Source organism: Dasypus novemcinctus, chromosome X (genome assembly GCF_030445035.2).
Source record: "Dasypus novemcinctus isolate mDasNov1 chromosome X, mDasNov1.1.hap2, whole genome shotgun sequence".
Lineage (NCBI taxonomy): Eukaryota > Metazoa > Chordata > Mammalia > Cingulata > Dasypodidae > Dasypus > Dasypus novemcinctus.
Window position 1 is genome coordinate 152,215,677 of NC_080704.1, and position 23,903 is coordinate 152,239,579.

The 23,903-nt window shown below is 40.1% G+C and overlaps 1 protein-coding gene across 1 annotated transcript in view; it reads right to left on the reverse strand.

The window, feature by feature from the left end:
* GPC4 (glypican 4) overlaps positions 1-23,903 on the reverse strand; it is a 112,722-nt gene that overhangs the window by 26,409 nt on the left and 62,410 nt on the right. Inside the window, exon 2 of the mRNA XM_004481017.5 lies at positions 12,696-12,854. Within this exon, the coding sequence (XP_004481074.1) occupies positions 12,696-12,854 (159 nt within the window). The remainder of the gene's footprint in view (positions 1-12,695; positions 12,855-23,903) is intronic.

Below are 23,903 nucleotides of genomic sequence, written 5' to 3' on the forward strand. Positions count from 1 at the left end.
AATTTCCTCTTTAATAGTACTGTGAATGCTGTATTCCACAGCTCTGGTGTGCTGTGCAAGCATTAAGTTAACCAAATTCATGAGAAAAGAAGCCTTCTTGTAAATGCTACAAAATCACACTTTTCAAACTGTGGGATAAACTCAAAAAAGATATAACCATCTGTTTTCCACCTTAGATCAAGAATTTAGTGGAGAACAGCTAATGTAAGCATGTACAAATGTTAAAACAAAACAAAACAAAAGAGTTGGCCAACATTTTGCTGACAAACTATAACTTTGGCTTTGACTATCTCCTCGTCTGTCTTGCCATTTTGGTAAAGTAAGTTTTTAACAAGCATTTTTCTCTTTCCTGGAATAATCTCGTTCCTCAAGAATCTGTGCTAGGACATGGAGTGCTAAAAGAAGGTCATGTATTCACTAATATTCATCAGCTAACAGCAAATCAATAGACTGTTCCTAGGCTGACAAGCCACTTGCCAGCTGCAACCCCTGTTAGGGGCTGTTAGCATATCAAAAGGGTTCAAAGGGGGTCCTTGCCAAAGTAGGAAGAACCCTTTCTACCCAAGGTTAATTTTATTACTTAATGCATTTTCAATGCTAAAACTCCTAGTGAGTCAATTCAATGTTTATCACTCATGCCCCACCCCATCAGCACCCCCCCACCCCAAATCTTTTACTAACATGGCCAAAGACCAGGACACAGGCTCAGTATTTAAGGTCCCCTTTCCTGGGCACCATGCCATCTCAACCAACGGCTCTCCCAGAACTTGGCAGCTAACATGCTTTACCAGAAGTATTTCTTAGCACATTCAGAAAGGCCCAGAGAAGATAAGGACATGGATACTAAAAGCTAGCAGACCGGAGCAGCCATTGCAGGTGTTCCATATACCAACTTCCATGTGGATCCATCAGCAAGGTACCAGAGAGAAACAAGGTGAGCCCTAAAGTACCCCCAACTTACTGCTTTCAGAGTTTGCAGGGTGTGGTAAGGGAGGGGGAACCCAGCAGGCGCCCAAAGGATACTCTCTGAGCTGAGGAGATATAGCTAGATGTCAGGGAGACCAGGGCAGTGAAAGTTCATAGGATGAAATACCAGAGAGGAGAGAGCAGACACAGAGAGAGAATTCTAGGACCCTGCACAAAATCCCACTTTAGTATTCAGCTGAGTACTGATCAGTGCATGCATCTAAGGAAATCAATTAACAGACAGATAGACATCTGGACAATGCCCAACTATTTCAAAACTAAACAACACATTTCTAAATAAACTCTGGGTCAAAGGAGAACTCAAAAACAAATTATAGAGCATTTTGAACTGAATGAAAAGGGAAACACAACATGTCAAAATTTGCAGGATGCCGCTAAAGCAGTATTTAGGGAGAAATATATATGGCTAAATGCCTATATTAGAAAAGGTCTTAAGTCAGTGACCTCAGCTTCCAGCTAAATAAATTAGGAAGAAAAAAGGAGAAAAGGTAGGTGGAGGAAAGTACCATATCATCTCTTATACAAACCTCATAAGAGAGTCTATATACAAATCTCATAAGGGAGTCTATCTATGATCTAATTTTAAGAGAAAAATCAGGACACAGAGCAGCACAATCAAGGAGATCCCAATGTGTGTGTTACGTGTATGTGTAATCTAGGGGTATAAAAAATGGTGAGGCCATTTAGAAAATACTGCCAAATATTTTCCAAAGGTGGTTGTCTAATTTATAGTCCTTCTAACAGTGTTTATGAGTACTGCTTGGGTCAAGACCCTGAATCTCTGTGTTTAAGAATCTTTTATTTCTGCTTGCAACCACGACAATAATTTCCTAATCTTAGGTATTTTCTCTAACACCTTATCAAATGCATCATAGGTTGGAAGTCAGGTTTGACCATATTTTTAGCTGTATGGACTTGCATAATTAGATAATCTCCTTAAGTTTCAGTTTTCATGTCTCTATAATAAGGATAGAATTTCCCCTTTAATTTTTTTCTGATTCTGTTTGTATGAGATTATTTCAGATGTACCAGATTATAGTCATTCAAATAAATTTCTTCTCAACATCAAAAAAAAAATGGCATGGCAAATACAGTAGTGATTGTTGGGTGCCGGGCATCAAGGGTGATTTCTCAATTTCATTCCCTCAATTTTTTCAGTGACATTTTTAAAAATTTTTTTTTAATCCCCCCACCTGCGTTGTCTGCTCTGTGTGTCCATTTGCTGTGTGTTCTTCTGTGTCTGCTTGAATTCTTTTCAGCGGCACCGGGAATCTGTGTCTCTTTTTGTTGCATCATCTTGCTGCATCAGCTCTCCGTGCGTGTGGCGTCACTCCTGGGCAGGATGCACTTTTTTCTTGTGCAGCAGCTCTCCTTACAGGGTGCGCTCCTGCACATAGGGCTCCCCTAAGCATCAGCACTGCATGTGGGCCAGCTCACCACACACGTCTAGAGTTTGAACCCTGGACCTCCCATGTGGTAGGTGGACACTCTATCAGTTGAGCCAAATCCGCTTCTGTGACATTTTATAATTAAAAAAACATAATAGTCCTTCGTGTTTTCAAAAACAATGTTGTGACGGCCCACACTGCGCGGAGAGCTGGCGCAGCAAGATGACCCAACAAAGGGAGACAGACACAGACGAACATGCAGCAAATGGGCACAGAAAACAGACAGCAAACAGGCCGCAAGGGGTGGGGGTGGAACTAAATAAATAAAAAATAAATCTTTAAAAAAAAAAACAATAACAACCCTGTTTCCCTTTATTTCTTTCATTAGAGTTCATCACTGGAAGATTCCGTGTCTACTTTCCCCAAATTGTCTACAATGAGCATTGTCAGGATTGATAACAATTAGGAAAAAAAGAACATTATTTTAAAAACAGCCACCAAATTGCCACGTTTTTACTCAGAAAAATATAGTATCTTTTACTGAGAAAGTATACCTCCTGATAGCAGTTTGAAAAATATGGAAAGGTACAGAGAAAATATAAATAACCTGTAATCCCACCACTGAAAGACAGCAATAAATTTATCCAGTCTCTTTCCTGTCTTTTTCCTATGAAAATAGTCACATACTTGACATCTTTCCGTATTTACACCATTCTTTTTAAAAATTATTTATCCCCCTCGCCCCCTCATTTTGCACTAGCCGTCTGCTTTCTGTGTCCATTCACTGTGTGTTCTTCTGTATCTGCTTGTCTTCTCTTTAGGCAGCACCAGGAACTGATCCTGGGACCTTTTGGAGTGTGAGAGAGATGCTCAATCTCTTTTACCACATCAGCTCCTCGGTCTGCTGTGTCTCTTAATGTCTCTCCTCTGTATCTCTTTATTTTGCATCATCTTGCTGCGCCAGCTCTCTGCATGGGCCAGCACTCCCTCAGAGGCCAGCACACCACACAGGTCTGCTAGCTGTGCAGGCCAGCTTGCCTTCACCAGGGGGCCCTGGGAATCAAACTCTGGACCTCCCATATGGTAGGCGGGAGCCCAATCACTTGAGCTACATCCACTTCCCTACATCATTTTTAAGTAGCATTACATGGTAAGCATCTCCTAAAGCCATTGAAAATTCCTGAGAAATATTATTTGCAATGGCTGCAGAATATGAATCCGATCATAATGTAAACGTCATTCTCCTATCATGGGGAATTCAGGCTTACCTCAAATTTTGCACTAACAAATAATGATGTGATGAACATCCACATACATATATCTTCGTGCAACTCTTCTTTCCTTGGAATATATTTCTGAAAGTGGACTTACTGAATCCAAGTGTGTGAACATATTCAAGACTTTAACAAATATTGCCAAAATTGACCTTCAGAGTGGTATACCCATATACCACTCCTTCCTGTTTGGATCAGACTATCATGAGTTGCAATTGCTCTGTTAATTCTTTCAAAAGAACGGGTGATGGAGATGAGCTGGAAAAATGAAACAAGGAAGGGTTGAACCCTGAGGCTGGCTTAGGAATTCTCCCAGTCGATAAGTTGGAGTCAGTGCTACAGCAAATAAACTCTTTTCTTTGCACAGACAGACACAAGGAAGAGGAGTGGACAGAGATGAACAACAACACTCTAAACTCAAAGTGCAATGAACCAACACACAGTAGATAAAAGCAGTTCAGTTGAAGCTCTTCCATTTATTTACTTGCCTCCAACAGGTCAACTGCTTCTTGGTGATGTCATGCCTTCTTAAAAAGTCAAACCTAATAGCAGAGGCCCAAAGGGAAAGTGCTTTGGGCTCCCTGAAGCTGTACAAGCATTTTCAATCCAGCTTCAATCCAAGGAGACAGCCAATGCAAGAGCCACAATTGGTCACACTTCAGATAACAACTCAAAAGACAGAAAACCTTTGTCAACAGAGAAATGCATTCATTTTGTCTGAGCTCTTGATTTGATTACAGTAAGCTAGCAGAGGCTCGTTCTCCTCAAGTTCCAGAGAGATTATAAAAGAATTAGCCAAAATACCTGCTATTTTAGTCTCTTTCACATGGAAAGGGAAAAAAAATGGAATTGGAAAGGAAAGAGTAGCAGTGCTTTCTTATTATATCAAAGACAATTAGCATGATCTGGAAAGAATACTGCATGCATAGGAAGGCCAGAAGGCCTCATGTCTTCCTCCATACAGGCTAAAACATTGCTAGTTGCACTATAGCATGGACTTAAAATAAAAGATACTTTTATTTCTTCCTTGAATTAAATCTGAGGCAGGATTTATAAAACCAATATTATGTTATATGAACGCTATACATTTCTATGACACGTTTACTTTGAGGATGTTAAAAAAAATTTTTTTAACCTGAAAACCTCCCATGAGGGCTTTAGTAAGTTAAGTATGGCTGTGCAAAAGGACAAGAATAAATCCAAGTAGTTAAAAAACAGTTAAGGTCAGGGTTTAGAAAATTCCAGAAATTACACCATAGCTAATGGCCAGGGAGCTTAGTTGGACATTTTGTCTGTTAAGGTGCCTGGGCAGCTTGTTCCCACTGAGGTCATCACTTTCATGAACATATGAATTCTAATGCCTTCAAACTTGACACTAGTTTTCCTACTGCCCTAAAGAAGTAAGGGCCGGTGTGAACTGTGGACATTTTCCAGTCAGTGATTCAAACACAGGTTGAGGTAAGACTGATTATTAGAGAGCTTCATGCCCTGCCTCTGTGAAATGAGGCATTAAGAGGAGGCTTGAGGACAGTGTGGCTACTCGGATTTACACTTGGCCCATGCAACAAAATGGAACAATTCATTCTTTTATGTGCATTTTAAGCTAATTCAGAACATTTCAAATATTATTCCAGTTAAAAAGCTGCAGGCTTATGAGAGGGTTTTCAAAGATCTGGTAAAAGTAGATGAGAATTAAGAAATGATAGGGAGGGAAGTGGATGTGGTTCAAGCAACTGACCTCCCGCCTAACACAAGGGAAATCCCAGGTTCGGTTCCCAGTGCCTCCCAGAGAAGATGAGCAAGATAGCGAGCTGGCGTGACAGGCAGGTGTGGCGAGCTGACACAACAAAGAGACACAAAGAGGAAAGACAATGAGAGATACAACAAAGCAGGGAGCTGAGGTGGCTCAAGCCACTGAGTGCCTCTCCCGCACATGGGAGGTGGTCCCAGGTTTGGTTCCCAGTGCCTCCTAAAGAGAAGATGAGCAGACACAGTACACAGTGAATGGACACAGAGAGAAGACAGTGAGTGCAAAAACGATGACATGTGGGGGGAATAAATACATTTTTTAAAACAGGATAGGGAGAAAATGGAGGATACAATACAGGTGGCTGATTAACAGCTAGTAAAGACTTTTCACAGCATCTGGTTCGCAGCCCACATTTTATGGATGGGAAAACTGAGACCCAGTTATTTAATGCCCCAGTTCACACTGGGTTAACTGCAGAGTCAGGCTGACAATTTAATGTTTCTGCCTCCCTCTAAAATTGCTAAATCTGCACCTGAAATGACAAATTGAAGGATTTTTCCCATGGACTAGTGTGAGACAATCTTCCTATTTCCTTAAGATTTCTTTCAACCTGCAAAGTATCTAGCAAACAGCTTAATTTAGGTAGTTATTTAATAGCAATGTCTCAGTAGCAGTTACATCTCTTTCACCATGTGGCTCAGAAATATATTTAACATGGCAGCAGTAATCCTTTGAACCTATCACTTCTTTTTTTTTTTCGATTTATTATTTATTTTTTTTTTAATTACATTATGAAAAATATGAGGTCCCATTCAACCCCACCGCCCCCGCCCCCCACTCCCCCCACAGCAACACTCTCTCCCATCATCATGACACATCCATTGCACCTGGTAAGTTCATCTCTGAGCATCACTGCACCCCATAGTCAATGGTCCACATCATAGCCCAGACTCTCTCACGTTCCATCCAGTGGGCCCTGGGGGGGATCTACAATGTCCCGTAATTGTCCGTGAAGCACTATCCAGGACAACTCCACATCCCGAAAACGCCTCCACATCTCATCTCTTCCTCCCGTTCCCCACACCCAGCAGCCACCATGGCTACCGTTCCCACACCCATTCCACATTTTCTCTGTGGACATTGGATATCACTTCTTTTTTAAAACAACTAGTCACAGCATACAATGCCAGATATTTTAGGTGGTGCTCTTTAGTTTGCAATCACCAAACATGGCTTATGCCCCACTTTTATTATTTCTATTCCCTTTGCCAAACAATTCTTTCCAACCCTGACCCCCCATAAAAAAACTGAGTATCTGGTTAGCATATTTATGAGACAACTGAGACAGCTATGTTAATTAGCGTTCCTACTTTCAAAAAAAAAAAAAAATCTCAGAACTGGCCAAGAGGGGGAGCAGCTGGCTCTGACACTGTCAGGCTTAGCTCTTTCGAGGTCCCCAGCCTAGGATAGTAGCTTTCTGGTATTAAATATCCTTGGGAGTGGCTAAATGGGATTTAAGTGTAGAACAATGACTTGAGTCCTTAAACTCAATGGTATACGTTTACAAGGTGGGAAATTCACACATTTAAAATTCAGGGACAGGAAGCTGCCAAATAAAGCATTCTCCTGTCAACATACACATACCATACAAACTAGGTTTATAACTTTAAAAAACTAATTTATAGACTATACGGTCTCTTTAAATGTGCAAACAAACAAAAATTAAACGATTAATGTTTAATTATTATGGAGTTTCTGTTTGGAGTGATGGAGAAGTTGTGGCATTGGATGACAGGGATGGAAGCACAACTTTGTGTACGTAATTAAAACCACCGAATTGTATGTTACACACACACATACACACAAAATCCCATAGAATCATACAACCCAATGAGTGAACTGAAATGTAAGCTGTGGGCTAGAGATAATAGCATAATTATAGTAATATTGTTTCCTTAATTATAACAAAGGTGCCACACTAATGAAAAATATTTATAGGGAAAATTGGGTGTATGAGAGGACAGTATATGAGAATCCTGTAGTTTCTGCATTATGTTACTGTCAACTAACAGCTCTTCTAATTAAAGAAAAAAATGTGAAAGACAACTGATCAAATAGAACAAAACAGCAGTTCAGGGAACTAGAGAAGAGATTCATCTCCCAAATCTGATGGCCCCAAAAAGCCAGAGCTAGAAGAGGGCTTTCTGGGGCAGAATGGTAGAAAACTTGGATATAAGCTAATTTCTGGTTAAAGAAGGCTAACTTCCAAAGTCCCATAACCTCTTTTTTATTGAAAGGTTTAGCGAAAGGAATTGTTCCTGCCTTAGAAAGAAGTGGCATCACATAGACATAACTAAAGTTTTGATGACAGTAGAAGTTGCCTGGTCTCAGTTACCACTTTAAATTTATAATGTAAGCTTGGAGGTGGCAAAAGATGCTTCTTTAAAATGAAGTTCTGATATATGCTTCAAAATGGATGGACCTTGAAGACATCATGCTGCATGAAATTAGCCAGGCATGAAAGATCAAATATTGTGGATCTCAATGATAGAAATCAATATGAATATGCAAATTCAGAAACAAAAATACAGGTTACCAGGGTCAGGAATGAGGGTGAGAAATGTGGAGTAAATGCTTAATTGGCACAGAGTTTCTGTTTGGGATGATGGAAAAGTTTTGCTAATGGATGGTGCTGATGGTAGCACAACATTGTGAATGTAATTAACAGCACTGAACTGTATATTTCAAAGTAGTTTTAAAGGGGAATTTTAGATTGTATGTGTGTTACCACAATAAAAAAATATTTGAAATAAAAAATATTTTTTAAAAAGCATAAAATGGTACAAATCAAAGAGTGAACCCTAATGTAAACTATGGCCTACAGTGAATGATATAACAGTGCTTCATTCATTGTAACAAAGGTACCACACTAATGTAACATATTAGTAATAGGGAAAACTGGGTATGGGGGGGGCATATATGTGGATTTTTCTGTAAACTGCTCTAATAAAAACAAAGAAAGAAAAGGAAAAAACAAACTCGAAAACCAAAAAAGAGACACTCCTTTGAAGTTGTTGGATGCTTCCACATGTCATTTTGCGATTTCGTCATTACTTGTCCCCAGTCCTCCTCATGTAGCCCCACGACCCCAACCAGGTTCCCTAGCTGCAAATTTATTACACTGCCCACCTTCTGCTCTTCCACCAATGCCCCAGTATCTAGCTTTTATAATAGCTTAAGAAAATTCTTTGACAGGAACATACACCTTTGGATTCTCAGAGTTAAGAAACTTTATGTTTAGTAAGGGAAGAAATTACAGTAATGATGTGGAGAGGGTGGTCATGGTGGCTGCTGATGATAGAGAGATGGAAAAAGAGATATGGTGTGGGGGCATTTTCAGGATTTGGAATTGTCCTGGGTGGTGCTGCAGAGACAGATGCTGGACGTTGTGTGTCCTGTCGTGGCCCACTGGGTGGACTGGGGGAAAGTGTGGACTACATTGTGGACCACTGTCCATGTGCTGCAGCGGTGCTCCAGAATGTACTCGCCAGGTACATTGTGCCACAATGATGAAGAGTTTGTTGATATGGGAGGGATGGCGTGGGTGGGGTGGAGGGTATATGGGGACCTCATATTTTTTTAATGTAACATTTAAAAGAAAATAAAGAAGAGAAAAAAAAAACTCCTTACAGTACATCACTAAAGCACTGGCAGGTTCTAACTGCTGTCCACAAAAATAACAAATAAACAAACAAACAAATAAATAAGGTACCCATTTGAGGATTCTGGTTTTTGCTGTACCATTCACCTGAGGCCATATGATACAAAATTATTTCATGTCCTCAGAAAACATGCTATGCATTCTAGCTCTGTTCTGATTTTCAGACCAAACACATTCAAGCTACTGGCCCTTCAAAAAATTTCCCAGTCAATGCTCAATGACTTTATTGTCTATGTCACATTTTAATTTAAAGCCCGACAAAACAAATTGGAGTTCCATAATTATTTTTCCTGACAAGTCTTGAAACTGATAAATTCACAGTGTGAGCACATTGATTGAATATGAAGCCTGGTGGGAAGGGCAAGAGAAACTGCTTTTCTGTCCTTTTATTTTAAAAAAAACAAACACAACATATGTTAACACTTACTGATAAAAGCTTTTCTGTATGGCTTTTTAAAAACTCCATGTTGGAATCATACAAGGAGTGCTATAAAACCATGGGGATTGAGAAAGTGGTAAAAAATAGCTAAACCAGCAGGCCCAGAGGCAAGAAAAGTCGTATTATTGTGGGCTCCACATGAGGAAGAGACATGTCTAAAAGGAGATGGAGTGGCTTGGAGGAGCTTGGAAACAGTTGTAATTCTTCAATATCAGAATTACAATTTTTCCAAGTTATCCAACTGATAGATAATCTCAACCTTTCCCCCCAAAGTCAAAGAAAAAGCTTTTGAGGCTATTGTTATGGGTAAGAAATGCCATAGTTATGAGAAAACTGTTTCAATAATAACAACAACAATGACGACACAATTTAGTGATCATGAGAGTCAGAGTTAGTCTCATGAAAGATATGGCCAATAAAACCCATGTGCTCCTGTTGGTAGGAATGTAGAATGGTACAGCCACTGGGGAGGATTGTTTGTCAGTTCCTGAGGAAGTTGAATGTAGACTTGCCATGAGACATGGCAATACCATTGCTAGGTAAATACTCAGAAGAACTGAGAGCAGAGACATGAACAGACATCTTCACATTGATGTTCGTAGCAATGCTATTCACGATAGCCAAAAGTTGGAAGCAACCAGATGTCCATCAACAGATGGATGGATAAATAAATTGTGGTGTATACACACACGATGGAATACTAGGCAATGGTAAGAAGAAATGAAGTCGTGAAGCATATGACAACATGGATGAATCTGGAGGACATAATGGTGAGTGAAGTAAGACAGATACGAATGGATAAATACTGTATGATTGTCCTGTTATGATCTAATTATATTATGCAAACTTGTGGAATTAATACTTAGAATATAGGTTACCAGAAAATAGGAGGAGGGTAGAGAATAGAAAGCTAAGTGTTAATCTCTGCAGAATTGGTTAAAAGATTGCTTGTAAATCTTTGGAAGTGAATGGAAATGGTGAAAGCACATCATGGTGTTTATGACTAGCAAAGCTATTTTAAGGGTATGACAGTGGTTGAAAGGGACAGTCTAATGACATGTATATTACTAGAAGGAACACTAAAAACTGTAACATGAGACTGTATAAGAGTGAAACCTCATGTAAAATATGAATATGGGCGATATGGCATATATAAGACTATTTTTACAGAATATAAATACAAATAAACTAGAGAGAGAAACAGAATAGTAGCTATATTCAGAAAGGGAAGAATAGAAAGATTGAAAGGTGATGAGTTTGTTTGGTGATGAGTTTGTTTGGTTAGTTGATTTTTGTTTGTTGATTTTGGGGTTTTTTTTTTTTCAGTTTCTACATGTATATTATTGAAGAGATTCAATAGTTTACCTGAGAACAATGACCACATTTCTCTCGTTTAATATACCCAGTGCCTAACCTAGTATTTGGCACCTAAAAGGTGAATATTAAATGTCTGTTAAATTAAATTAATACATTCCACTTGGAATTAATAAAAAGTGCTTCTCCAGCTTTCTCTTCTTTTAATTCAATGAGCCACATATTTTTTCTAAGAATATTTTCCTTTCTGAGATTTTTGTTTTTATTATTATTTTCCTGGAATTATGAAAGTGCTGTAAAAATGACTGAAGTGGTGAATGCACAACTATGTGATTATACCAAATACCACTGACTGTACACTTTGGATAGATTTATGCTATATTAATATGTATCAATAAAATTGTTTTGTTTAAATTTTTTTAAAAAACATGTGCTCATGGAATTGACCTCATGTTTATGAGAAGACTGGGGTGAGAAAGAGAATACATGGATATGTAACCTATTTCCATCTAGAGAAAGGAAGAGATAGAATGAAAATACAATTTTGCAGATAAAGTGCTTAAAAAGATGGTAGGACAAGTGATATACTGTATAGAGAGTATTTTAGTTCACCTACACTAGAGATTCAACATGACTTTGGAGTCTAGCCTGGGAACCTAACTAAAACATATGAAATTAGTTACAAGTTTTGAATAATTGCAAAGCCACCAACCTCTTCTTTAGCTGGGGACCATTTCATCAACTATATCAAATCTAATTTAGTCTTACTTCTCACCATGGTAACGAGCTCTTTGCAGAAATACTCACACATTTCACATCTAGAAAATGTGCCTTGTACTTCTTCAACACACATAATGTAAAGAAAAGCAGGCTTCAAAGGTACTATGTAATTAGAATGGACTTTAAAATAGGCACAGAGGAAATCATTCCTATTAAAATTAAATCTACGCCTAACAATCCTCAAACTGAATGAACAGCACCACAGAAAAGGATCCTGTGGAGTTTTGGACCCCAGAATCTGCTTCTGAAAGTCTATCATCTATAACGTTGCTTCAGGAATGAGTGGTGAAAGTGTCTCTCGTTTGGCTCATAGTGGCTATTTCTTCACTACTTAAAGAAAATGTGCATGTGAGAAGCCATGTTTGGCACGTGGAATTCAAATGGGTTCTGTCGTAGCTTTCCATGGCTAGGTTAAGTCAGAGCCCCAGCTAGAATGGGCCAGTGATGGAGCCCAGGTTACTGAAGACTATCACTGGGCCACTCCTGCACGGAACTCTCATGAGCTAAGCTTTAATTCTGTCTGTGTTCTGCAGAGCTTCTAGGAATTTTCATTGTCCTTGGGGGATCTCTTTTGAAATTTAATTTGAAGCCCAGCATCTGCAGAACCTTTATGGTTATTTTGACTAAGACAGTTTTCAGATGCCTGCTTTTTATTAGGAAGAATTTTTTTTAAGTGACTTGCATGAACAACACTATTGTATGTTCACTCAAGAAAATAAATGAAAACATTTAAACTGAACTACTTTAATCTATTTTTTTGGCTCCTTGTAAGCATATTTCCATAATGCCTACCATATAGATTCTAATGCATCCAGGAGGATTCTAGCAATTAAATTGAAGGACAAACTTACTCCTGGGAATCAGTAAGCTGAAAATATTTACAAGAAAACTTGAAGACTGCAGGAATTAAAGGAGCTGTGAAAAAGCAATTATACCAATGTACCTGAGGAGGAGTCTGTCAATTCTTAAATATGACTTGAGTAAGAGTCTGAAAACAAAATCAAGGGTAAATTCAAACTTGCACCAAAGTTTCAATACGCACCATCAAACTTCTTATAGCGGGAAGCAAAGACAGCTTGTAAATGATTGCACTGTTCGTTGACAACATTTTTGAAATCATCTTTACTTTGCAGGCTGTACTTTTCCTCCATCTCTTGAGAGCAGCAGGTATAACCCTGGGGACAGATCTTCAAATGATCACCTGAAAGACAGAAAGGCAGTCAATTTTGATCATCATTCATCAAGGCCTAGAGAGAAGGTTCGATTGAGGCCCACACTCTGGTTCATTTCAGTAGGTCAGGTTCCTGCACAGGCCTGGGCATCATATTACCTAGAAAGTGTCATGAAACCTAGAAGCATTTACTCTCTTCTTGAAGAAACATAAATAAGTAAAGCTGCCTACAAAAGACAAACAAACTTAACCAATCAGGGAGAGGACTACACCAAAAGGATAATCGGAATGGCCAACAAAGAGCATCGCTCAGAATCAACCCAAGTCTTTTTGGTAAGTTCCCCAAGATACTATATTACATACTGTATAAGTCAGGCAAACAAGACATAGGTGTTTTTTTTAAAGATTATTTTTTTCTTTTCCTCCCCCTCCCCACACCCGCCGTTTTCTGCTCTCTGTGTCGATTCACTGTTCGTTCTTCTGTGTCTGCTTGCATTCTTGTTAGCAGCACCAAGAATATGTATCTCTTTCTTATTGCATCATCTTGCTGCATCAGCTCTCCAGTTATGTGGCACCACTTCTGGGCAGGCTGCGCTTTTTTCACGCGGGGCAGCTCTCCTTGCGGGGGCACACTCCTTGCATGTGGAGTTCCCCTACGCAGTGGACACCCTTGTATGGCAGGGTACTCCTTAGATGCATCAACACTGCACATGGGCCAGTTCACCACGTGGGTCAGGAGGCCCTGGGTTTGAACCCTAGGCCTCCCATATGGTAGGCAGACGCTCTATTAGTTGAGCCAAATCCGCCTCCCTAGGCATAGTTTTTCTAGCTTTGGGAGTTTATACACTATGAGAAAGTAACCTTAATGAAGAATGGTTTATAAAAAATATGACAACAAAGACTGAGCAAATGCAAGATCAACAGTTAGGTTGTGGGGATCTAATGGGATAAGTGCATTTCAAGAGGTTGTGGACAAAGAGAAAACTATGGAAGTTCACACTGGATAATATGAGTGTATAATAAATCACAAAGAGGTGATTATTAAATACCCCCAATTTTTAAGATTTTCTAGCTTAGTGTCTTCTGGGCAGATGAGAGATACTATATCTATCTTGTCATTCTGTGTGGTATAGCCATTCACCCCAAATGACTAATAGATTCCAAGGTCTAAATGGAATCTTCTCTTTTTTGTTTGAGGTACCAGGGCCAGAGACTGAACCCAGAACCTGGTATGTGGGTAGCCGGAGCTCAATCCCTTGAGCCACATCCACTTCCCTAAATGGAATCTTTATATGGTGATGTAGCTCCAAGAGTCAAGGGAAATGCCAAAAACCCATCACTCCGCAGCAGCCCAATCCACAAAGTATCTCCTTCCCTTACCCCAACTCTGCCTATTCTGCCAGCAGTTTAGAGTTAACGAACCCCTACTCCTCAATCTATAACAGAACAAAAACCGTGCTTTGATTGAAGTGACCACACTTCTCCCTCATAATGACCAGTAAGTGTGGTGCCCCTCCAAAATAAACTCCACTAGGTATAATCACTTCAGTGACTTCAATATTAATTGGTGTGGTGTAGGTACCTCAGTATAATTTTTGTACAAATGTTTACCTAGATTCACTTTGACTCTTCCTTCAGTTATTGCTGCCCATGTTCCACAGAAGACAAATGATCAGAAAAGAATCAAGACGGCAACTCAGGAATGAGTTTATTGCCGAAATGTCAACTTTCCAATGGTAAGCATGTACAACAAATGAAAGGGCTGGAGAATGGACAAGAAAAACCTCCTAACAAAATTAACCAAGGGAAATGAAATGGCCATTGCTGCTTCTCGGTTGTGCGCACCTATAGGAAATAAGCCTTCACTGAAAGTAGATACCAAAATAGCTTTGCAGGGGTGGGGGTGGGAAGTGGAGGGGTGGTATTTCAGATGAAATTGAGTTGGCAATTTATTTGACTGGATAGTCAACTGAATATACACAAATAATTATATGATCATGTTTCCTTCCTGGCAATTAAAAAGTAGGGAGAGTGACGAAAAGGAGTGTGCAACATTGAAGGACTTGGTAAGGGGGTGGGGGGAATCTCCAAAAGAACTCCTCATCCAGAAACATCAAAAAAGTTTCTTTTGGCATTTCTGAAACCCTTGGTCAACTGATAATTCTACTAACAGCTGAATGAATGAATGAATGAATGAATGAAAGGGTCTAGTGCTGTGAAAGTGGCAAAATATCTTAGAGCTCGTTAGTAAAAGACGGTTGCTATAAGGCTCCATTTTATAGAAACACCTTTGTTACAACCGAAACCAAAACTCCCTCTTCAATGGCTTAACAAGTTTGTAGTAGGCCTCTCCTGGTGTCAGGGCTGAAGATTTCCCCCATTAGTCTTACCACCTAAAACAATAAGAAGGACGCCAACTAGTACAGAGTTGTGGCTACATTGAATAACACACCTCATACTCACACTCCACATAAAAAATATAATAATTGCCATGGTCAGAATAAGAACCTAACACAGGTGTATATAAGTGAATTACCTCAGAAATACAGGAACAGATAAGTTTTTTTTAAAAAAAGGAGACACTAGAGATTGAACCCAGGGCCTTGTACATGGGAAGCAGGTGCTTAACCACTGAGCTACACCTGCTCCCAGGGAATACTTTTAAAATTCAGTTTGTCACATCAAAAAACAAAGCCTTTGCATTTTTAAATTTTTGATACCCCAATTTATTTTTACCGTAATTTTTCTAAATTAGTATGTATTCCATATCTAACCTTTAAACTCATCAATATATTCCATTTTACTACTAATGGAACCTGGCAATATACTGGGCTTCATTTTTGAAGAAGTTTTGGATCACAGAGAGGTTCAACAATGGCAGGGGAGGAATACTGTGTGGGATGTTATTGACAGGGGACACACGGTTGGCAGGGATTTCTACAGGGAATATATCCAGGGTACAATAAAATGTTTGGATATTTTCATAGTGGATACAATTAAAAACAACAACTGAGTGAGTGTTGAGTTCCTAGCCAGGGGCGTTCTATCACAGTTCCTAAAGGAACAGCAACAATCCCCCAAGTGCAACGGCAAAGACCAAAAAAGAAGGAAGGTCCAACAATGAACCCTTGATACTAATGACTATGCTTATAAGCCTGTGCACCTGAAATAAGAACAAGGCCTAGAGCTGCAGCGTGCCTAAGAGTTACCTCCTGAGCACCTCCGTGTTGCTCAAATGTGGCCAGTCTCGAAGCCAAAGTCAGCATGTAAATGTGTTTGCTTCCCCCCAGCGTGGGACATGACTCCTGGGGATGAGCCTCCCTGGTGCCTAGGGATTACTACCAAGTACCAGCTGCTGATGTAACTAGAAAATGACCTTGAATAAAAGGGTCAACTCTGACCAGCAGAATATCTCAGTCTACATATAATACCAGGAGTTAAAAATGCTTTTTGACCTGAATAAAAGGGGGAAATGGAAAGGACAAATGAGTTTATATGGCTATGAGTCTCCAAAAAGAGCCAGGAGGTTATCAGAAGGGTTTCCCTTATGCACACCTGAGCAGAGTCCCAGAGACAGATAAAAGTAGATGCAACCCCAGGTATTGGTTCTTCTGAGGCATGCAGAGACCCACAGGTTCTATGGTCATGGAAGATGGAGTTTAGTGCCATATCAGTTGGCCCTACTTTGGAGTTTGTGTTTCTGTGTGATGGAGCTGGACTCAGATGTGATCTCTGTCCACAAGCCTCTCCTGTTACTTTTACCAGAACTGTAGTTGATGCTGGGGTTTAATGTATACCCAGGGGACCTGAATCTCTGGACTGATCATGTGATAGCCAGGCCTTGGGCCTCAACAGACTTGCAGCTCCTACACTCTGGTTTATTGGACTTACCCCACTCAGCTAACATGGAGGTGAAGAAGGTCAACCACCACACCAGGGAGCCAAAAGTGGCTACGACTGAAAGCAGGAGAATTGCATCCAGCATCCATGTGGAATCTAAGTCCCCTCTTAGATGTGGAGTGGACACGGCCATTCTAGAGTCCACAGGATGGATGAATAGAGAATGGATTAGAGTGGACTTACTGATATTCTATTCATGAATTATTGTGATTAGTAATCGAAGAAAATGTGGCATTTGGTGTGGAGAAAGTGGCCATGGTGGCTGCTGGGGGTAGGGAGTGGAAGAAAGAGATGTGATGTGGAACTTGGAGTTGTCCTGGGTGGTGCTGCAGGGACAGTTACCAGACACTGTATGTCCTCTAATGGCCCACTGGGTGGACTGTGGGAGAGTGTGGGCTATGGTGTGGACCACTGACCATGAGGTGCAGCGGTGCTCAGAGATGTATTCACCAAATGCAATGAATGTCTCATGATGATGGCGGAGGTTGTTGTTATGGGGGGAGGAGTGGGGTGAGGGGGGTGGGGAGTATATGGGGACCTCATATTTTTTTAATGTAACATTAAAAAAAATAAATAAAGGGAGAAAAAATTCAATTTGTCAAAGGTTAAAATTCACCATAGGCCTGTTTGCAAGCCCCTACAAATGTATCATTGTGGTACATACTGAATATCTGTGGCGAAACAATGGAAACAATCTATGTTCACCTCATTACAACAGGATTCTCATGTATAATGATCTAAAGGAATATCAAAATAGGCCTCCAAGTGCAAGGAAATGAGCCCCATTTCCCCTGCCCCAGATGGACATGCACACAACACAACCTGAAACCAGAAAATTCCCAGGGAAAGCACGGAAGAGTAACACACTCCATTTAGGAAGGTCCAAGATATTGATGGGTCTAAACTTCCTGTAGGGATTTTACACTGAGGATACACCCTTCAGATTGGGTAGCCACAGGTCAACAACAGCGTTTACGCTCGCACAACATAAAGGGCCAGCAAGGCCCATGCACTCCACCCACTGCACATCCACCAGGGATCCTCAGCAGCACTTAAGGAGACCGGCTTACACCTGAAGAGTCGAGTACATCTCTGTTTTGGCAATACCTAATTTTAAAAAAAAGAGTCTACTTTCATCTTAGTGAGATCTTCCCAGGAAGACTTTGTCTAATGGTAAAAAGCTTGCCTTGTGTAAAGGCTAACAGAGGGGTAGATACTCAGCTACTGTTTCTACTGGCAACGTCACCTTTCTCTCAGTGCAAACAAGCCCACGGCAACATGCCACTTTAGGCCACCCAGCCTCGGATGCACAGCTTATTTCTGACCGCATGTCTAAAGAGTATCCCTTATTGACACAATGAAAATGTTCTCAAATTGACTGTGGTGATGGCTGCATATATCTATGAATATACTAAAAACCATCGAAGTTTACACTGTAAATTGGTAAACTGGATGGTATGTAAGGTAGACCTTACAAATAAACAAAAAAGCATGACTCGAAAAATTTAATTTGTCATCCTTGCTTCCCAAGGAATCCAAGACCTGGAATCCACCAAGACCCACTTTTGAACTAAACCCCGGAGTCATATTTAAGCTCCTGGGGACTTGGTGCCATAACCAATTTCTGCTGACAAGAATACAAGGAGGAAAAAGGCAATGGTCTTGGAGCATTTAGAGGCGGAATTTCAGTTCCACATTCTAGTATGAATCTCTGCAAACTCGAGCAACTGGTTCGATTTTTAAAACTTGAGTATTTCAACTGTAAGCTCCCAAAACGGTTTACTTTGAAAGTCAGTGGATATGTGTTAGTTGAAAGGTATTCTGTTTTGCTGGGTCTGAAAGAGCAACTGCTTTTTCTTTCTGTAGTTAATCTTTCTAAATCTGGTGATTCCTATTTACTTCTAAGAAGGATGCCACGGAGGCAAACTGAATCTGACATGGGACAGCTAGACAGGTAGCACTGGGCAGGTACATTTTTTTAAAAGGGCCTTAGTTAAGAATTACTACTTGAAAGGCTTAAGGCTTAGAACTGCAGAAGAGCTGGGAAAAGCAGTTACCTGTTACTCCAACAGCCTCAAGTGAATGTGGGTGGGGGTGGTGAGGGTGGAGTGGTGGGGGGTGTAAATGAGCTACAGCTATGGTCTCACCTGTTTCCCCAACTGCACCTCCCTCTTCGGTGACCCTTGCTATGTACAGTTTATACTCTCTAGTACCTCTTCTAGTCCCATAGACTTGCCTCTCTGCTTTCTGCTTCCTTTCCAGTCTACCTACATCGTCTTTCTCATTCCTCCCCACACTTCTTCGTGTAGACTCTGAAACTGAAGGATTGCTTTTTTATTTGTTGTACCTATTGCAAGTTCCCAGTTCTTGATTTTAAAAAGCAGTTGAATTGAAATCTTTATGGTTTTCTAAGGAAGCACCTAAATTAGGTTGCTTTTTGTACATGGCCCTTGATTAGTTTTTTTCTTTGTGGGTCAGTGGCCCTCAATAGAAAAAAGGTCCTCCAGCCCTGTCCTTGGAGCCTTGGATGGGATTTAATGAAGCGTGCTTTTAAAGCTTAACTCTATGGCATTAAAAAAAAAATCACTCGAAAGAGTCAAACTTTTTTCAATCACACCAGCTCTATGTAATTTCTCTTTCTTCTTAATATCAATGCCTTCGTTTTCAAAGCTGAACAGAGACAATCACAATAAATTACTATTCAGTCTTGAAGGGCATGTATTGGTCCTTTTTTGAAGCACTTACAATCAATGGTTAAATTAGTAGGCATAGACTATGAGGAATCTATTCCATCCTCTGGGAGGAACAGTCCATGGAACGGTGCTTTCTCACTTTGTCTCATTTACACCTCACACCAACGCCTGGCTCTGTTGTACAAATGGAGCACTCCTAATGTTTCTTTATTTGTAGCTGCTCATAATTCAGATACCCATAGAAAATATTATGAATGCTGGTTCTGTTCCGAGGCCAGCCCCAAACTTAGGTACTACTCACTTGACTTCTTTAACTCCCTCTCGCAACCACTTTTCACATCTCTTCTCTCTGAAAATTCATTTGAAAGGCCCCACTGGATGCCAAGGAAGTGTCTCTCTGACTCTCCCACTTTTTTGAGGAGGAGTTGGTAGAGGCATAGTCCCCAAGAAGGTGCTAGTTCTCTCTTCTTGAGGTATCTTCCCCAGGAGTCCTAAGTGGAGGAACTACAGCCGGAAACCATTACAGGACACTGAGGCAGAGAACTGTACCATGGTCATCTGTGGGGCGGATGTTCTCTGTACCCCGACTGACTTTATGAATAAAGCAACCAAATGCCCTTGGTAAATAAAAGGGACACAAACTACCATGAGGAACATGTGAGAGAACAGCCTGGAAATCACTTTGAAAATTGCCCATGTGAGAGACCATGATTTTGCATTGGGCTTTCTTGAAATTCTGAGCTTATCCCTAGAATAGTGAAGAAAACCTTGTTCTTTATCAGTGAAGCTGAAGAAATGACTTTTCTTAAGGGTTCCAAACACTTAACACTATTTGGATTTTTCATTCTGCAGGACTAAAGACAGTCTAGAGGTTAAGAAGACTGATCTGGGAGCCTAGTATATCGACTCCAGTCCCAGCTCTATATGATTCACTGTTTCATCTTGGGACCGTCATTTGCCCTATCAGAGCCTCGAAGAACCCTTGTAAACAAGGAGGTATATCATAAGACACTGAAAAGCAAAAGGATAAATGCAGAACATCTGTTGTATACTGATAAAACTACTGATGTTCTCCATCTAGAGACATTTCTGACAACTCTGCTAGGCGAGGGAAGTGGGTGAGAAGAGGAGGGCCTACTCTCTTCCAGCTAGTTCAGGGAGATTTCTTATTGGAGGTAGAACTTGGGGGAGTCAAGATAACCATGAAGAAGAACAAACCAAGTCGGAGTAGGGTAGCACATCTAAGCAATGGTGAACTGGTGACCGACAAGCACAGGCATCAAGTACCAGCAGCCTTAGGAGACCTGATAATTAAATAAAAATCGGTATCATGGACGGGATCTTGGAACCGAAAAAGGACATTAGGGAAAACCTAAGAAATCACACAAAAACTCTGGTCCATGAACATTCACAGCAACTTCATTCATAGCATCCCCAAACTGGAAAGCATCCAGACGCCCATCTAGTGATAGAGACAGTGTGGCACACTCACTCAAAAGAATATTATACAGCCATAAAAAGAAACATAGAACTGAAACATGCAATGACATGGATGGGCCTTGAAAACACTAAGCTAAGTAAAAGAAGCCAGGCATGAAAGACCGCATATTGAATGATTCCAATTATATGACATGTCCAGAATAGGCACACGTATAGAGACAGAAAGTACATTGTTGGTTTTTAGGGCTGGGGAGAATAGGGGGACTGGGAGTTGACTGCTAAGGGGTGCAGGGTTTCTTCCGGGGATGATGAAAATGTTCTAAAAATGATTGTGAAGATGGTTGCACAATTCTGGAAACATGCTAAAATCCATTGGATTGTACACTCTAAATGGGCCGATTGTTTGGTATATGAATTATACTTCAATAAAGTTGTCACCAGAATAACTACGGACACCCAAATAAAGTATGGGTTTTAGTGAATAATGTATCAATACTGCATCATTAATTGTGACAAATGCACCATAACAACATAAGATGATAATCATGGGGAAAACTGGGTGCAGGGTATAGGGTAATTCTACTATCTTAGCAAGTTCTGTAAATTTCATACTCCTCTTAAGATTAAAAAGTTAATTTTAAAAGAGCAAGCCTTGATATTCAAAGTAAAAACGATAAATAAATGTCAGAAAAAAAGAGAAAACCTGCATCAGGCTTTAAAAAAATCTAAATACTTAGCATAACTCTAATATTGGGGAGCTACATCAAGCTATTATTTTCTGGAGCAATTTTCCTAATCCCTCAATTGCTACTTTACTCAATTGCTACTTTACTCTTTTTCTAATTTTTATTTGTCCGAAAAAGAAAGCAGTCCTTTGCTCTTGGCCTACAGAGTTATCAAAATAGTTTCTGTTCACTGCTTAGATCTAAATTCATGTAGCCACAAAGTGAACTAAAATGCGGTTGCTATATAACCCCAGCCCTCCAACCTACCTAAAGAACCCCATGGGGAAAACACAATGCTCTGCTTCATGGGAACGAAGAAAGAAAATCTCTAAAGGTTTTTAATAGTCCCAGGGGGGTGGGTAGGGTATACATTAATCCATCCTCCTCTTTTCCAAAAAGGCGTGAAATTACGGCATATAATGTGCTAGGCATATCGAAAGCCTCAAGTCATCTGACCTAGACCTTAATAATAAAGCACATAAATTACAGTCATTATGCAGGTGTATGATTTGAGATCACCTACCAATCACTAGGAGAAATGCAGCTAGTTAGCATTTTGCAAAACCCTGCCAAAATGTAGCTCTGGAGGGCTTACAACTGCCAATTATTTTTAGGTCCACTAATCCGGCAAGGTAGGGTAGAGAAGCCTAATCAGAAACACTGCCATTTCGAAAAGCAGTTTTATTATATTTTCCTAAGAATACCTCTGTATAAGTTTAGTTGGAAGCGTTAGAGTTGCTACTTTCAAACACCCCCACTTCATTTCGGTGAGCTTGCAGCAGCTTTAAAAGGCCCTCTGGAGAGAGATCAGGAGGGCTGCTTACTGCTTTTTAAATGGTAAGCAAATTTATGAACCTAAGTCAATATCTGACAATATCAGAACCCCATTATAATTGCCCCCAAAGGTTTGCTAAGATAGGCACACCAACCCTGCTGAGTAAATGGCCTGAAATTTACACTTTGATCCTTCTGTCTGCATCACTTTGGAGCAACTAAAGCAACTCCATCTATTTCACCTATTACAACCTCTACCTCCAGGCCTCGACAGGAGTAATAAAAGCTGGTGATGAACTCAAAGCTCCTCCACAGTTCTGAGACTCCTGGAAATACTTCCTAAGCAGTCGGTGCTAATAAAAGCCTCACGGATATGTGTTGGGAGGAGTTCTTTGGAGAAGGGGGGAGCTTAGCTGCAGGAAAAGATGCTCCTCCTCACTAGTTTTACAACTAAGGAGAAGATCTTTTCTGTCAATGATTCGAGTGCACATATCTTAGTAGCATCGCTTGAGAATTTTTCTCAAATACTAATTACCATTTTCACCAGGCTCATCACTGAACAGAATGCCTGGTAATAAATAAATGATTGCCAATATCTCTGTGGATTTCAGAATCACACAAGTGTTTTGAAGGAGCCAGGTGTGAATTGCAAGCCCTTGAAAAGGAAAAAAATTTCAGAGAACCTGAGGGTGTTTATTACACAGTACATCAGACTTTAAGATTTCTATAACTCTCTTCAAAAAGTCTCATTTTTAATCATGTCCCCTTCCTGAATATTTTTTTCATACCCCCCTCCCTCTAGCTTCGAGATTTTCTTTTCACAGAGAGGCAGAAATGAGAGATTATCAAGACTGAGATTCCCAGGGTTACAGCCTCAGTTACACATTCAGCTAACATCAAAAAGTAGCCTAGATGGTTCTTAAGGAAGTTTGAATGTAGATTTGCCATGTGACCTGGCAATACCATTACTACTAGGTACATACCAGAAAGAGAGCAGAGACACAAAAAGACATCCGCACACCAATGTTCATAGCAGCATTATTCATGATTGCCAAAAGTTGGAAACAACCCAGGTGTCCATCAACTGATTAAGGAATAAGCAAATTGTGGTGTATATACACACAATGTAATATTACACAGTGGTAAGAAGATATGAAGTCGTGAAGCATATGACAACATGGATGAACCTGCAGGGCATTATGGTGAGTGAAGCAAGCCAGACACAAATGGGAAAATACTGTATGATTGCCCTATTATGAACTAAATATATTGTGGAAACTCATGGAGTTAATAATTAGAATATAGGTCACCAGAAAATAGAAGGAGGTAGAGCATGGAAAGCTAAGGGGTAATTTGTACAGAATTGGTAAAAAGGTTGTTTGTTAATCTTTGGAAAATGGTTAAAGCATATTATGGTGTTTGTAACTAGCAATGCCACTGTATGGGTATGACAGTGGTCGACAGGGAAAGTCCTAGATCATGCATATTACTAGAAGGAAAGCTAAAAACTGTACATGGGACAGTATAAGATAGTAAAACCTCATATA